Source organism: Ammodytes marinus (assembly GCF_949987685.1).
Source record: "Ammodytes marinus genome assembly, chromosome: 4".
In the NCBI taxonomy this organism is placed as follows: Eukaryota; Metazoa; Chordata; class Actinopteri; order Uranoscopiformes; family Ammodytidae; genus Ammodytes; species Ammodytes marinus.
In genome coordinates this window covers 17,865,611-17,882,433 of record NC_137233.1, presented here as the reverse complement: position 1 = coordinate 17,882,433, position 16,823 = coordinate 17,865,611, and the positions used below count along the sequence as shown (strand labels likewise).

At 39.8% G+C, this 16,823-nt stretch overlaps 1 protein-coding gene across 2 annotated transcripts; it reads left to right on the top strand.

Annotated features, from left to right (window-relative positions):
- Nucleotides 1-2,362: 2,362 nt before the first annotated feature.
- Nucleotides 2,363-7,786, top strand: srsf3b (serine and arginine rich splicing factor 3b). 2 transcript variants are annotated; one of them, XR_013844849.1, is made up of 7 exons: nt 2,363-2,768; nt 3,463-3,680; nt 3,783-3,932; nt 4,560-5,002; nt 5,878-5,916; nt 6,777-6,866; nt 7,125-7,136. XR_013844849.1 is itself a non-coding variant. In XM_080026712.1 (6 exons), the coding sequence occupies exons 2-6, from the start codon at nt 3,478-3,480 to the stop codon at nt 7,150-7,152; spliced, it is 510 nt and encodes a 169-aa protein (XP_079882838.1). In that variant the 5' UTR covers nt 2,607-2,768; nt 3,463-3,477; the 3' UTR covers nt 7,153-7,786. The 2 variants fall into 2 exon arrangements, 1 of the variants encoding a protein (XP_079882838.1); XM_080026712.1 differs by lacking the exon at nt 4,560-5,002 and having other exon boundaries at nt 2,607-2,768; nt 7,125-7,786.
- The last annotated feature ends 9,037 nt before the right edge of the window (nt 7,787-16,823 follow it).

The window sequence follows — 16,823 nt, the reverse complement described above, 5'->3', positions numbered from 1 at the left end:
TACTCAACTTTTTTCTCAGCTACAGTAAGATGGTAAGAGATTTAGAGGAACAGCCAATACTGCATCTACGGCCAGTTATTACAAGACCAAGTTATATGTGATGGCACATTGCATGATTTTCTAAAATTCCCTCTATTTTGTCTCGTGCAAAATTATTGAACTCACCCATGGGCAGAATAAATGGATGTAAAAGTAAGATGTAAATGTTTATGTTTACCTCTAGGCTACAGACCTCGCGTTGATTGAGTTAAGTTATGTTTGAAAACCAATTTTTAAAGGTAGCAGTGGTTGTGCTATACAGGCTAGTTAATTGGCTTTAGTGACCTGTTCGATGTATAATTTAGATAAATTGCATATGCGCAACTGTAATCTCACCAATAAAAGGCCGCGTCCTCTTATTTTTTGTCTTGCATGAAGAATTTGAGCATGCAGTAGCCTACATTAAAACAATTGAATCCTGCACTTATTGTCAAAGCACATGCCTACGTGAAAATGTCTGTTTTCATTTTGATCTTTTGTTTTTATTAATAGGCCTACTATTAATTAATGTATTATTTTGACTTATTTTAGCATTCTTACTGTTAGTTTAAACTCCTTAGTTTACTTTAATCTACGGAGTGTAATCATAGACTGTATTGTGGACTTTGTAGCCTACATCACTTTACACAATACAACTTACTGAGGGGAAACAATTTACCGGCTGTGGATCCCTGTACAAAAATATCGAAACAGCGCCACAACTCTTTTGAATCCCACGATGTGGTCAGAAATGGTATTGCAGTTACAGTGTGCGTTCGTTATTGTTTACCGTTTAAAAAGCTTCAGTCACACGTTTGAGGTTCCTCAATACATGCCTACATTTTTCAGGAATGATATTATGATCTTATTGAACAAAATAAAGTGAACCATTTGCTGTGAGACAGTCAATTGCAATACATTTCGTGATACATTAGACGTTGGTTGAAAAAAATAAGAAAGTTTTTACCGGTTTTTACCAGTTTTACAAAAAAATACTAACTAACCCCGCCCACCCGGGAGCATCCGCCCTGTTGCTCTCAGGCCCCCAGGATGCTGCCTTCTCCGAGCAACCAGCATGGACTAGTGGCCAACCCATTAGTACTGCATGCTGTGAATGGGGAGCTTATTTTCCATGGAGCCCAGAGGCAGATTTTCCCGTCCACCCCAATACAACGGCGAACAAGATTGTGTCTCCGCAAATTTTTTCTGGATATCAATCATAGGCTCATACTTATCTTTAGACCATGTACTAATAAAACTGAAGTTTTCTCATCTAAAAACGCCACCTCAAGCGTTTTATTAGCCCAACGGCTTTCAACGTCTTTCAGTTTGTTTTCGCGGGAGGAGGAGGGGTGGGCAGCCGTGGCCAGCTGAATAGAGTCGTAGTGAAACAAATGTTTCGGTTTTCTGCTCCGGCCTCCGAGAGGGCTCAGTGTTTCTTTATAGGTCCATGACTCTTTCAGTGCGAGGCTCCATTAACTTCTCGTGTCTGAGGTTTTTCCTTTTACTTAACATGAAGGACGTTGATGATTTTAGGCATGTGACTTTTTAACATTACTCGCCGAGGGATTTGTAGACTGGTTCAGCTGTTAGTCGCGTGAGCTCAACTCTCACGTTCCTCTGCTTGCGATCATTGCGATTCACCATATATTGATCCATTTATTCAAAAGATCCATAGGCAAAGGATGGGTGCATTACGGGATCATGTACAAAAACTAGTTGCTCATCCAGCGGCAGCCTCACTATCACCTCCAGCTGTGCTGATGAGCTCTAATAATCTCTAAGGGTACTATGCCATTTGCGCTACCCATGGTGTGGAAAACACCAAAACACATCAAATGCCTGTAACAGGCACGGATGTATTGATTAATTGAATGATTATGGGAGTCCTACGTAATTTTTATAACATTGTTAGTGTAATATAACCATTTCAGTTACGTTGGTTTTTAATTTGCAGTTGCTTGTTACGTATGACAGTTAACAATGTTGTGTATTGTAATTAATTATGTTGGTATAGGCTACTCCAACTTCGTTGCTGTTCCCATTCTGATTAGGCAATTGCTTTGACAACCACACATTCGGTCTTATAATTAAACTTTAAAAAGCTCACTTTGGCATTTGAACATTTGTTTGCTTTATTTCAATAGAGCACTAAGAACTTTGCTCACTACCTAACAGCACACGCTACGAAAACAGCGCTAACCCACTAGCTGGTTTAGCTTACATTAGCTAATAGTGCTGCCCTGATGGCAGGAGGAGTCTTCGTTTAGAACTTGTGAATCACTATATTACTTAACAACAACGGGATGTTATTTTAAGATTACATACAGAGAATCATCGGGGATATGTAATGTATACTTCCATGGTAGATAAACAATACAACTGTGCTCGTCTCCGCTTAGCTTCAGCTTAGTTTACGGCATGGACATATTAGACTGTTACACTGCTTTCTTCATCCAAGAACGTCAGTGAAACGTGCACTGCGCGTCACGCTTTAGGGGCGTGTTGGCACCGTGTACCGCGGAAGGAATACTTCCTGTATGGTTGCCCTGCGCCAATGAGCAGCTTTCAGAGGAATGAATGGCTTCAACGTTCCAACGGTTTTCAGTCCGCTGTCCATTTCTTTATAGGTCCATGGTTGCTCTACTGACGAATGTACTTCCCGTCACGCCATTTTCCTTCGTCGACCGAGAGGAACGAACAAGCTCACCGCGAGAGGACAGTGAAAGCTGTACATTTAAACTATCAAGGTAAAGTGTAAACGAAAGTCTATATTGTGTGTCGTACATAACATATTAAATAAAGCAATTTTCGGTCGAATAACCGTATCGCCGCTTCATTTAACTTTGTTGTTTGGTTTCTCTGGCTGTTAGCCGAGTGCTGCTCCTCAACCCAAGGCCTCTGAAAGGCGACAGCCATTTTAGCGTTAAGTAGCCGTTAGCTTCAATGTGTCGCAACACAATGAAATATTAGATGATAAAAAGGTTTTTCCAGATATGGGATACATGCTATAGTTATTTAGTCTATTAAAAGTATCTGAAACTTATCCATGGGCCAGCAACATTTTAACGTCAGCTATAAACACAATTTTTTGTTAAGCTACAGTTAGCATGATGTTGAATCAGGGTGCAACCCAAAAGTAGGCCGAGCATCTTTCTCTTACTCTAGGTAATAATTATTCTCGGATAACTACAGTAAATGTTTCATGTAAAGTTAATTCAGTATTGTAAACATTACAAGAAAATATAACACTAATTTCACTGCACATTTTGTTGGACGTTATTCAGTCTTTGTCTGGCAGGTTTGTACATTAGAAAGCTGGTGTTATATTAAGGTGGAAAGGAGCAGTACTTTAAACTTGGATATGTTCATTTAAGGATCCACTATCTGATTTACAAACTGTCTGATTCATTATTATTAATCATACTTTTTTATCATTTTCAGATTGCGGATCCAGGCATGAATCGTGACTGCCCCCTTGACTGCAAGGTCTATGTTGGGAATTTGGGCAATAATGGAAACAAGACCGAGCTGGAGAGATCATTCGGCTACTATGGTCCCCTCCGCAGTGTTTGGGTGGCCAGGAACCCTCCAGGTTTTGCCTTTGTAGAATTTGAAGATGGCAGAGATGCGACTGATGCAGTGCGTGAGCTTGATGGAAGGTAAACTGCAATCCAAACATTATTTTGACTTTCAAATAAGAGTAACAACATTTGTTTTTGCTACGGTTACAATGATTGATAATGTATGGTTGTTTTTTTTAGGACATTGTGCGGTTGCCGGGTGAGAGTAGAGCTGTCCAATGGTGAGAAACGCAGTCGCACACGTGGCGCTCCCCCTTCATGGAGCAGGCGTCCTCGAGGGGAACGAGACGACTACCGAGGGCGTCGTAGCAGCCCACCGGCCAGGCGAAGGTGACCCACATGTTGTTGTTTGACTGTGATCAGCAGAGAGAACATACGATCGTTCAAGGGCTTTACTCCTGCTGTGACTTACTGATTCCAATCTAACCCACAGTATATTTCCTAGTAATTGCTTATGTCTTTTACAGTTGAGGCATTTCTAGGGTTTGACATCTTTCTGCTGATTTTTACATTTGTGATGTTGCAATGTGTAAGGCATGCAGTTTCATTTTCATTGGTATTGGTTATTAAAGTAGGGGGCTTAACTGAGAAAGAAACTGAAATATGACGCGAGAATAGTATAGGACATCCTTCCAGGATAAGTGAGGGTGCAGTAAAGTCTTTCTTTAGCAAAATCATTGTTCAAATCTTACCTTTTTAAACAGGACGTCTGCTTTTGGCGCTCATCCTTCTTTTGAAGTGTACTTTTTTAGGTACTCTCCAAAAAGTTTCTAAATTTAAAATGTTTAAAAATGGCAAAACAGGCATGTGAAATAGGATAGGATTTCCTATGTTGGAAAAATTATCTGTTTAAGATTTTGGGGTGATGAAAATGCCAAATGTGATGCATTTTTTTCTTTTTGTTTGAGGATGCCTTTTATTTTTCATCTATATTAATAAGAATGAAACCCGTTGCAGAGCCACCACCATGCCTCTTCTCACCATCCTCAATCAACTAGTCCTCTTTCAGCATCATGTGACTGCTGACCATCGTGCCCCAATCAGCTTGGCTGGTGCATTCACATGACCCAGGCACGGCCAGTCGTCAGGTTGCACCAACCCATTGGTTCCTCAGCATGCCGTTTTCTACCTCCTCCTCCTCCAACCTTAATCCAAACGGCAGCGGCCCACCTCACATTCCCGACCAATCAGCGTATTACGTTCCCAAATGTCTACAACCTACCAGCAGCAGCCTTCGGCTAACCAATTAAAGCAGGAAAAAAGCCACAGCCAGCCCCCATCTGCCTGCCAGCTAATCACCTTGCAGCATCTGGCCAGTCCTATTCAGCCAATTCTACCTACCCAGCCGACAGTCTGCCTCCCTTTCGTCATATCTAGCTTGTTGAAAACCAAAAATACTAGTAAGTTTTCCTGCTTCATTCAGTACACTGCTGATTACAGTTTTGAAAGTGAAGAGACAGCTGGCTTTAAAAGGTTGTTCTATTTAAAAAAAAGAATATTTGAACCATAAGTTTGGCACTTCACATATCCAGACATTTTAAATATAGACAGTCATCTGGTTTGTCTTGGGGCTCTGAGCAGAATTATGAGGTCACACAAACCAAACTCTCCTCAACCCCCATATGAATTTCTGCTGTATGGTTGGTTTTAGCAGATCTTAGCCTGGTTTCTTGTCAAGACTTATTTCAAGTGACCAGTGTATTGTTTTTGTTACTAGCTTCCAATTCCTTATGTTCTTCCTTTTAAGTGCAGTGGACCAGTTCATACAGATGGTGGCCTGTGTGCCTTTTTATTCCCAGGCAATGGCCAGTGCACAATCCAGCATTAAATTGTCTGATCGAGGCAAATGTTGCTAGTTCGATCTAATAGGCCTTGTACAGGGACCTTGGGTGCATCAAAGTGCGCCTATAAATAATTGTATTATTTGCATTATGCTTTAAGGTTCAGACAAAATATTAATTGTAGGACACATACTCTATTTTCTACTTAACAAATGTGGGTATTGGTCACACTGGTGACTTCAAGATGCACATGACACTGGGATAGGTAAGCGAATTCCTAACTACCTGCCATCTTTATGCACTAGGTCCACTGTAACAAAGTAATACATTCTGATTGAGATAATTGTGTCCCTGAAAGACACCCAAAGAGACATTGATCTCTAGACAGAGGGCTGTATTGAACGAGGCCCATGTAAGGAATGATAAATGTGGAACTCTTCGGGGATCTCTGCGTCAGTGTTTATTTTTAACCCTTTTGTATTTTCCCTGTGCAGATCCCCACGCAGGAGGAGCTTCAGCCACAGCCGAAGCAGGTATGTCAGCTTTCAAGATCATCTTGTATGAATGTACTTTGTTTTTACTGCTTGATCCAAATACTATTGCTTGTGATTAGGGTTGCAAAGGGGTGGGAAGTCTCTGGTAAATTTCCGGGAACTTTCGCTCAGGAATTTTGGGAATAGTCAAAATTGGGAATTATAGGAATTAACTAAATGGCAGTAATTTAAATGATTCATATCCAAACATGAATCTAAACATATTAACATTATGTTTTGTCATAGACCGCCATCCATGCAAAATAATACAATTTAAAAACATTACATTTGAACAGATGTATGTGTAAGGAAGACCTTTATCAAGTTTTGATTATTTTATGAACAATCAATTTCCCTGGACAACAAAAAGATGAATGTTAAGTCAAATCAATAAGCTTTTTTAAAAAAAAATCTGATTTGAAATTAAATGTTCATAAATATTATAAAACTTAGTTGAGAACTGCTTTTTACTGTTTAGAAAGTTTGCCAGGACTGACATAACATAGAAGGATTAAGTGTTGCTTTAAATTGAGTAAATTCCCGTTTATTCCCGAAATTACCATTAATCCCCATAAATTCCTGTTTATTCCCATGGAAAGTTTCCAACTTTAAAATTCCTGCAATTTTGCAACCCTACATGTGATTTAAATTGAATAATAATGTGCAGAGAGAATGGGTTTAATAGAAAGTCACAGCTCAAGAAATGCACATATTTTGAGAATCAGGAACCGGATCCGAATTGAAACGCACTCTTGAGACCCAACCCTAGTAGTCACGCATTTAACACAAGAGGCAAACGTGATCAGCATGTATACATTTTTTAGCAATGTTAATTGAATGAGATGATATGACTTTTGCAGGTCTTTCTCCAGAGACAGAAGGAGGGGGGAGAGGTCCCCATCCCGGGAAAGGAACCACAAACCTTCGAGGTCCTTCTCACGATCAAGAAGGTACTGACATCTTAAGTCAAGAGATAATTTGACATTGTAATATAAGATAAACATATTAGTCATCTATTGGTTCTGCTGTTCATCTCCCTTAAGTTTTCCATAGAGGAAACGGCACCACTGAGAATAAAAATCAACCATGGCTATGCAGATGAGCCCAGTCGTCATTTGGCTGTGTCTTGTTTGTTTGGTAGTGTTGCTGTGGTAGCTTGGTCAGTAATTCATGCTGGCTTTAACGTTTGTGTTTTTCCTTCCCCACAGCCGCTCCAGGTCCGCTGACAGGAAGTAGAGGGAGCTTCTGTCAGGTCTAAAGGGATCTGAAGTTGAACAGTTGTACAGGCTTTGTCGTTTCATATGTTGGACTTCAACATGGCCCCGTGGTCATTTTTGTGTTGAGTTTTCTTTTAAAACAATCATGCATTTTAGTGTCCCTCCCCTATTCTTGTTATGGTAAATGTCAAATACATTATGTGGGTGTGTACAGGTGGGAAGTAACATCCATCTTGTTAGTTCAGAGTTGCCACCCAGCATTCCAGTTCACCAGTTAATCTCCTAGAAACTTTTTTGTCAATGAATGTACTGTGTAGCTTGACATAGTGAGTAGATCCTCGGTTTGTTTGTGAAAATGCCAGCATTTTTCTTCTTTTTTTTTAAAGGCAGGGTTGGGATGGTATGTAAGAAAGTAATTTCTATTGATTGTCAGTAAGGCCAACCTTTTTTTCAACATGCTACTTTCTTACTTCATACTGAAGGTTTTCATCTGTTATTGGTTGGTAATAAACAATCCCCCCCATTCAAGATGCAAAGCTTTGGCATTGATTTAAAGGTGTGATGAATACAAGTATAATTTGTCTATGAAGTTTTCCATTATTTGTATTTTATTTGATACTATGTGAAATTGTCTCAATTAAAATACCAGTTGAATAAAGAAAAGGTTAATGTATTTATTTCTATTGCATTTCCTGAGAAATGACAGTACAGTGTTTAATCCTCATGGTGTTTATTTCCCAAATAAGGGCTCTCCGGCTTTAAAAAACCCTTTTGAAGGGTTGTGAATAAATTAAGACGGTTGCAAACCGGTGGATTAATGATAGTAAATTGCACCATGTGTAGTAAAAGGCAAAGATAACATGGCAAGTTCATGTCTTTGTACGTCTGTGTCCCCATACATTCCCTCATTTTCTGTTTTACGTGCTGTCCGGGATAGAGTTGTTAGGTAACCAAAGCTAATCTGTTTATTTCGGTTACTCGGTTACCTATTTTAACCAGCACCCATAAGTAGGAAGTGATTAGCCTATTAATAAGATTACCAGGAACTGCAGTTAAATTCTGAACTATATGGAAAAGTATGGGTGATGCGTTCATTCATAATAAGTAATTTAGTTCGTCGGGTGAGGTGAGACTTATTAAAAGTTTGTATTTATTGTAGTTTGATTGTAATATGATCAGAAAAGCTAGCCCTAGGCTATTTCTAAATATAAAGTGTACATTTTCTGGTTCCCACAGACTAGTTTACACACCCACTGCTCTCCCACTGTCCAATTGTGTATTTCTGGTCACACCCCCTTACAAGCCCACGGTTCCCAGTTCATGCACACAGTCCACGTGAAACGGCATCAAGGAGACAAGTTTCTCAAATCTGCGTGCGCTTTTCTGCTATGACTGATGTTATCCACTGGTGTAAACATCCACTCAGAAAACTGAAGTATTTCTACCCACTGTTATGTGACAGATTAGGGTTGCCGCCCAGGAAACACAGCATAGGCCTATATGAGCAATGAGGCAATGTCAGATTTTAATTAGGCAATAGCCTTCTTAATCTTAACTGTGATGGATATCATTCTGTTTTAATTCTTAATTAAATGGAAATATTTTAGGTATTTTGATCAACATTTTCATATACCTAATTGTTTTTCTGAGATGTTGTGCTGTTGGCTCTCCGGTGTCTCCCTTACACATGACTCGCTTTCCCGCCACAACCTTGAATCAACCCTGTCCCGCCCACGCGGGGAGGGGGGATCAGCTCGTAGGCACCATAGATAGTATAATAGGTAGCCTTGGTACTGAACAAACCTGGCTTCAACAAGTAGACTGATTGTAACCATGATTGTAACAGTCGTAAAAAAAATTGTAACTTGCATGTTAGGAGACAGAATTACAATCCCAGATGGTTGGGTTAAAATGGTCACAGTGGAAGAAAACTGTTTGTCTGAATTGCTAAATGTTTTAATCAAAAGGCCCAAATCTGACATTATTATCTTAAAGTTCTTAACATTTGATTTGGTTTGTTTTAGATGCCATGCCTGTACAGTTGCAGTTTTGAGGAATAATTGTCCTAGTGTGTGGCTATTATGGAAACTTGAATCTGGGACCTGGGGAGGAGATAGACAAGAGTATCCTGGCAACTATACAACTCTACTCTTCACGTGTGATCATGTGTTTACGGGCTCTCACGTGTGTGACTGGACAGGCCCCAGCTCGCCATAGTAGTTAATAAAAGCCCATGTGAGAATTTTTGGAGTAACTGTCAAGAGGTGATATTTGCAGCTTAAGGTGTTGACTAGTCTTGGCTATTTTTCCTTCTTTTTGAGGGGCTATGTTAAATTAACCTACATGAACATCAGCCTCGGGGGTTTTGTTCAGAGCGTCATCAATAAGGCAGATAAGCAGCAGCTTCATTCTACAGGTTTGAAAGAAGAAGTGTTTCAACTGAACAGGACTGAAGTCGACTGATAATGTAAGTGAAATGACTCTGATTCGGGTCTTATAATGTTTTTTTTTTATCAAATCATTTTATAGTGTAGGCCTACATTTTTACTTTTAATTTAATTGAATTACTCTTTTAGACTTACTGGCCCTCATTTATCAATTTTGCGTAGACCAGAAAAATGGGTGTACGTACATTTCCACGCAAATCTCGGCATTTATCGATATGGACGTGAGCGTAGGATACGCTCAAATCCCACGCCAGCTCTCAGCTCGTGTACGCAATTTTGTAAACAGCATGGACTCGCAGTGCAGGCTGTGCCGGGTAGCCGATGACTTTGTTGGACAATTATAAGAAGATAATACAAATGCAGTGTTTGCTCAGACCGAAATAAAGATATTAATCACTTAAAATTGTGCAGCTTATGGTGCGCAACTGAGTAGGAGCACTGATTCAATAGTGCACACACAGGCCACTTAGGAGCGCTGCATGGGACTGCGGCAGTTATCTCCGTCTGGAGCAGCTGGGGGGACACTGAGGCACGGGGGCTGCATTCATTCAAAATGTTAGCCTAAGTATTAAATATGTAGTAGGCCTACACTGCTCTTTATGATACAAAAAAATACACGGCACAACATTCAGCTTAACATTTTATTTATTTGACGCACTTTGTAGATGTTAGTTCCTCTTTTAATGTGTCATTGATGCTAAAGCGAGCGATTAATTTCCACCGTTAACCGGCACGTTGTTCCTATCTGCTGGTGGAGCAGGACGGTGGGCGCTCTCACAGCTGATCGCTGCTGGGTCGACCTTGTGCAGCTGACGGCCGGGCTGACCACTCGTGCCAAGCGCATGCTGTCATACAAACGCAAAATGTGTTATTTTTAGTTTTTAAAACCCTTTTGAATAGTGCTATCTAAAAGGGCCAATACATTCTAATCATTCAAATCTCTGCAGACGTGTATTTATTTTATGGGGACCATTATCGGACAGTTGGTGCGTCTTTTTCTCCTCCACCACTTATATTATGCCCGCAGCCCCGCACCCCCAGTTGGTTGCATTTCAGAACAGCAACACGCTTTTTTTAGTGGCGATTTTGAGTCAACACCAACGCTGTTGACCGCAGCAGTTATTTCCTTCCTAACTGCTGCCTTCTGTCGTTCTTTGATGCTGCTTGTAGGCTAATGCTCCGAAATGAAACTCTTTTTTTTCTACTTTCGCTGTTATTGGTTGCGTTCCGAATCGCATACTCTTTCTTTTTTCTATTCTACATACTACATCCGACGATAAAAAGAATCTAGTTAGGATGCAGTAGACATACTATTGGGACATACTTTTCTCTCTTATTTCATCATAACATTGCGCCTTGATCTTGCCTCTTGCTTTTATATCCGTCGCATCCCCGTTTGTTTTCATAACATGGACCTATAGGCTTCGTCGATGTTACGTCACTTCACGTGCGCACTGGATTGTGGGTCAGAATCGCCCAAATAGGAGAGAAGGGTCTAGGGCCGTGTCTGAACTGCCATACTAACGTCCTACTCATACTCATTTTGACTTCAATTTGAGTATGTGACGGTTGGGTATGCGAGTTTGGTATAGAGACAGTGCGGAACGCGTCATAATCGGAGGCCACGCCCATCGTGGGGGAAAACAATACACAGCGCTCCATTCACTTTATATTGAATGACACCCGTATTCGGCAAACAAACTGAAAAATAACGTAATACGACATGCCTTTCACAAATACACGTTACTTTCTTTAAAGCCACGACTCTTGTCTGTCTATACGAGCTGTTTTGGTGAAAAAGTATTGAGTAATTTTCAATATCGAGACAAAACTCTTAACTAATGTATGCTGAATGCTAGGCTAATGTTAGCCTTCTGCTGTAGGCTAACCATAGGCTAACCCTCACGGACGGGAAAAAACACCTCAATATTGAAAATTACTCAATAATTTTTCACAAAAACAGCTCGTATGGACAGACAAGAGTCGTGGCTTTAAAGAAAGTAACGTTTTTTTGTTAAATGGATGTTCGATTACGTTTTAATTAAGTTTGTTTGCAGAAGACAGGTCTCCTTCAATACAAAGTGAATGGAACGGTTTTCAACGGTTTCCCCCACGATGGGTCCGACCCGGTCAGACCGGACAAAAACACCTCAATATTGAAAACTACTCAATTATTTTTCACAAAAACAGCTCGTATAGACAGACAAGAGTCGTGGCTTTCAAGAAAGTAACGTTTTTTTCTTAAATGGATGTTTGATTAAATTTGAATTAAGTTTGTTTGCAGAAGACAGGTCTCTTTCAATACAAAGTGGATGGAGCGCTGTTCAATGTTTTCCCCCACGATGGGCGTGGCCTATTTCATGCACTGTCTCTGAGAAATTCCCGGATGAGTACTAACTTCCGGGAAGATTTTGGGTATGAATCGATCGTATACTTTTCCTACTCAACCGCCCCACAATGCACTGGGTCAATTCTACCCGCCCAGGAAAATGAAATATTTTCGAGCAAGTTGCTAGGCAACAACATTGTTTGGGGTTCCGCGATCTGACAACTGTACGTGCAGTCATTCATACACTCTTACAATAGATAAGAGATGAAGATAAATACCTAACAACATTAGAGTCACTAAGTGAAATGAGTGTTGTGAGTCTGATAGTGGAGAGAGATCAGAACAGATCGCTGTCCCACACACCGCGGCTCGTCCAGCTCAACTCACAGACAGCTGAGTGCTGATGAGCCGGACAGAGAGCGTCGGAGGGATCCTCCGCCTCAAAACATCATTATTATAAAACAAGAGGTCTAAAACACAGATGATGAACACAGGACTGTAAAAATCTAGTTCAATATCTAACCTGTAGAGGGCGGTTATAAGCTTAACAGTGTCTAAACTGCCTGAATCTTATAAGAAGAAGAAGAAATTCTTCATTGCTTGAGTATACTTCAACTGAGAACGTTTTAGACGCAGCTCGCATACACAATCGATCTTTGAGTAGAGAGTATGCATGAGTATGTAGGATGTAGGACGCTAGTATGGCAGTTCAGACACGGCCTAGATCAGCCGCTTCCGCCTACCAGTGCAGCTCGGCCAAACATGCCAAACACGCCCATATCTGCCAAAAACGCCCATATCGGCCAAAAACGCCTACAGCTCGTGCGCATGCGTAACGCTACAGAACTAATTCAAGCCCGCAGCTCAGTCCCATTGTTGCTTACTTAGCGATGTTGTCGCTATATTTACCGACTTTTCAGACACCTCTGGCGACGTTTTCTTCAAAAAAGCGACCAGAGACAAATCTAGCTACTTTTTCTGGTGTTATTGGTGACTTTTTCGCTCAAGTATCGCTCTTTACTCTAATCAACGATCAGCGGGTGCCTCCCCTGCCTGTCCCCCTTCCTAGAGCACTGACAGGCGGCAGAGTCCTCGCGCAGCAGTCCCTCGTAGCTGCGGACAGAGCAGGAGATACACACCTCTCTGCTCTAGTGTTCCTTTAGCATTTAGTTGTAGTACCCCTCTTTTATGAGTAGTGCTTATTGAAACTGTGAGCATGTATGATTACTGCTAGACTTAACATTATCACGTCGGTTTTCTATGCAATTGTTTGATTCAATTTTATTTCAGACGTATCAAAAAAAGACAAATTAAAAGCATGAAAATACAATAAAAAATATGTTCAAATGATTTCACAAATAAAAATAAACAAAAAAACCCAAAAAATAAACAAATAACATATTGAATTGATATGCCTGAAAAGGAGTAGGAAGAAGTATAAACTTATTTGATCCAACCCCTTTTCCACAGCTCAATAACTTTATAATAATTTTTTATATTATTATTATTATTTTTATATTTATACAATCCATATATCCATATATACTCGACACCATTGCAAGTGAGGGCCACCCCTCAATTGGTCTCCTGAGGATAAACAAAAATCAAACGAAAAATGAAATGAAATATCCACTATACATCCATACAAAAATACATCCATCCACCATATGCATCAACACAATTCATACGTCCATATCTCCATATTTGTACAACTCACATATCCATATCCACACATACATACTTTCCGTCTTAAATCTCTCCCTTATCCCTGTTAAAAATCATTGCTTTGAATTTTTTTTTGAACTGAATCATGTTTGGACATTGCTTTAGCTCCGTGCTCATACCATTCCACAGTTTCACACCACCAATTGAGATGCAATGACATTTTAAAGTCATGCGTGCAGCCAGTGTCTTAAAGTTTAACTGTTCCCTCAAATTGTAACCCCCCTCTCTGTCAAAAAAAAGTTTTTGAATGTTACCTGGTAGCAGTTTGTTTCTAGCTTTGAACATGATTTGTGTAACTTGATATTCAACCAGGTCCTTGAACTTTATGATGCGGGAAAAAAGAGGAGGTTGGTGTGATCATAATATCCAGCTTTATTGATTATTCTTATGGCTCGTTTTTGAAGTGTGATTAGTGGTTGCAGCAGTGAGCTTTTGTAAGTGGTCCCCCCGACCTCCACACAGTAATTTAAATAAGGTAAGATCATTGGGCAGTAAAGAATATGCAATGATTTGTGATCCAATATATGCTTTCCTTTACCCAGGACTGAGATGCTTCGTGAAAGTTTAGATTTAACAGTTATGTGACTGTATAAAAAGTAAATAGCCTTCAGTCGCTAATAATATTATAAGAGACTGAAGTATTATTAAATTATAATAATGTTATATATAGGCTATATATTTATATAAGTATTATTAATATTACATCTCACATGCTTTTCCATACTGATTGTATGTGCATAATGCACTTTTTTTGTAAAGTGTCTAAGTATCTTAAAAAAAAAATATTATTTTGATGAACTGCTCTGCTTTTGTTGTTGTGTAGTCAGACACTTTCCCAGGTTCTTAAATGATGGACTTCAATGACAAAAATATTCAAATAGTTTATTTACAGACAAAACAATTATGAATATATTTTCTCAACAATGATATGAAAATGAGTTTTGTTTTAAAAATATGTTGAAACATTGCACTTTGTGGGAAATCATCAAATGCAAAGTGTAACAAAAACAGACAAGAAGTTTTTGACACTGAATATGGCAGACCCATTGGTCAGTGACATCTTTGATTTGATATGAATTGCAGGCTCTCTGGGACAAAAAAAACCTTCGTTATCAGAAAATACACAATATATTAAATAAAGGCAGCCCCCAAACCTGCGGACAACCACCTTGGCAACCCAGCAAGTACTGTTTAATTGTGATTACTGCACGTATGGAAGAGCTGGAGCTTTTTGAAAAAGCCCACTAAATATGTTCAGATGTATAGCTCTGAGACTCGCTATGTGGAACAGAAGCAGAGTCTCTCATGAGGCTCATTGCAATCAAACATATATAACTGCCCTTAATCCATTTCTTCTGACTGAAAGGTATTTTTCAAGAGGGTCATGGCCGACACACAGCAGTGCAGTAAAGCATACACATTAACACAAGGTACACAGAAACATAAAACTAAAACTAAAAAGAATGATGTGCGAAAACACAGCATGTAGGCTGTGTATCAACATCAGATTTTTGTTCAGCGCTCAGACAGTACGGACAGGTAGCATATTGTGAGGAGATATTCATTGATTTTGACAAAATGTTGTACAAAGTTCATGTGCACCTAAAAATAGAGAAAAACAGTCACTTAATTACACTGATGTATTTGAGGGGACTGAGTCGCTAGTTTAGCCTTTAAGTCTACACAAATACAATGACATCTTGTTTATGTATTATAAAGTATGTAACTACCAACAAAGCACCATTGAACTTGAAGGACGTGCAGGTGTGACAACTTAATTTCTTTAGGCAGCTGATTTGGCTATGGAGACCCAGACCATTTTGTTGATGCAAAGCTCCAAAATGTCATCAGGTGTTCGTAGCTTGCAAATCTATTCACAAAAGACACATCACATAAAAATCATGTTAGTCATTAATTAACATAGTCAAATAAATTATACATTGCCACCAAAATAATGTTAACAGTAACACCTAACCTGTTACCTCATATGCTGACCAGATGCCAGTCTAATTTAATATATACAAACAAACACATGTTAATCATTTTTATCATATACTAATTATCATTCAGATAAGACTTATAAAGAAGCTATTTGGTCTGTAACGTTAAGCTATTTTCTAACCAACAAAATCCTTTGAATAACACAAACATAACATTAGGTAACGAAGTAGGCGAATAAAACATTTGTATTGACTTACCTGATATAGAAGAGCAGGGGGGTGTCTGTTTCAGTCCCAGCTGACTGTTGTAATCCATACTCTCGCTGGAGACGTAACTCCTGTACTATGAGCACTTAGTATTCATGTTTAATGTTGCGGATGCTGATTCTCTTGTTTTTAACTGTGCTGTAATGTCCTGTTTTAAACATTTTGCTGGTGAAATGGTCTCAACATCGACGGCAGCAAGAGCAGCTAGCTGGCTAGCGCGATATTAACCAACAGAACGGAACAGGAAGAACGTCACACAGCTTAGTGCAGAGCAACCATAGCAACAAGCTGTAGGCGTTTTTGGCCGATATGGGCGTGTTTGGCAGATATGGGCGTTTTTGGCATGTTTGGCCGAGCTGCACTGGTAGGCGGCAGCGGCTGCATCTAGACCATATAGGAATAGGATGCACTTTTCAACACTAACAATCTTGGCCGCATGAAGTAGACCATCCGGGTATTCTAACCATCCTAAATCTGGCCACAAGAATCGGGACATCCTAAATCTTTTTTCTACATACTATATAGTAGAAAGTATGCGATTCGGAACGCAACCATTCTGTCAATTTCTACTTCAGGGAAGTGCCGTATTGCGCATATCCATGTCGTAAAACCTCTGGGCGAGGCCTCTAAACTGAGAAAATATAGGGGCGTGATACACTCGTTTCCATCCGCCGCATTTATCAATATATGGCCTGGCGTACGCTACGATTGGCGAGATACGCCTGTTTGATAAATCCCACGCGATACCTGGCGTAGGGAGGTATTTGCGCCGGAATCTGCACCAGTTTCCACGCAAAATTGATAAATGAGGGCCACTGTGTTTATGTTATAGCCTAGGCTACATTCTATTTCAGGTTTCAGTTTAATTCATTAATGCATCCAAAAATCACCAAACCTCACCCAGGCTTCTTGTCACAGAGTTACTTTCCCTGCGTTCCAATACCCTTACTTCCATAGGCTATAGGCTATTTAGTATGCCAGA

What these genes read in the sequence shown, in the direction of transcription:
- srsf3b (XM_080026712.1), top strand. Translation starts at nt 3,478, where the DNA reads ATGAATCGTGACTGCCCCCTTGACTGCAAGGTCTATGTTGGGAATTTG. An exon ending in GTGCGTGAGCTTGATGGAAG is followed by an intron (nt 3,681 to 3,782) that starts GTAAACTGCAAT and finishes TGTTTTTTTTAG; the next exon opens with GACATTGTGCGGTTGCCGGG. An exon ending in TCCTTCTCACGATCAAGAAG is followed by an intron (nt 6,867 to 7,124) that starts GTACTGACATCT and finishes CCTTCCCCACAG; the next exon opens with CCGCTCCAGGTCCGCTGACA.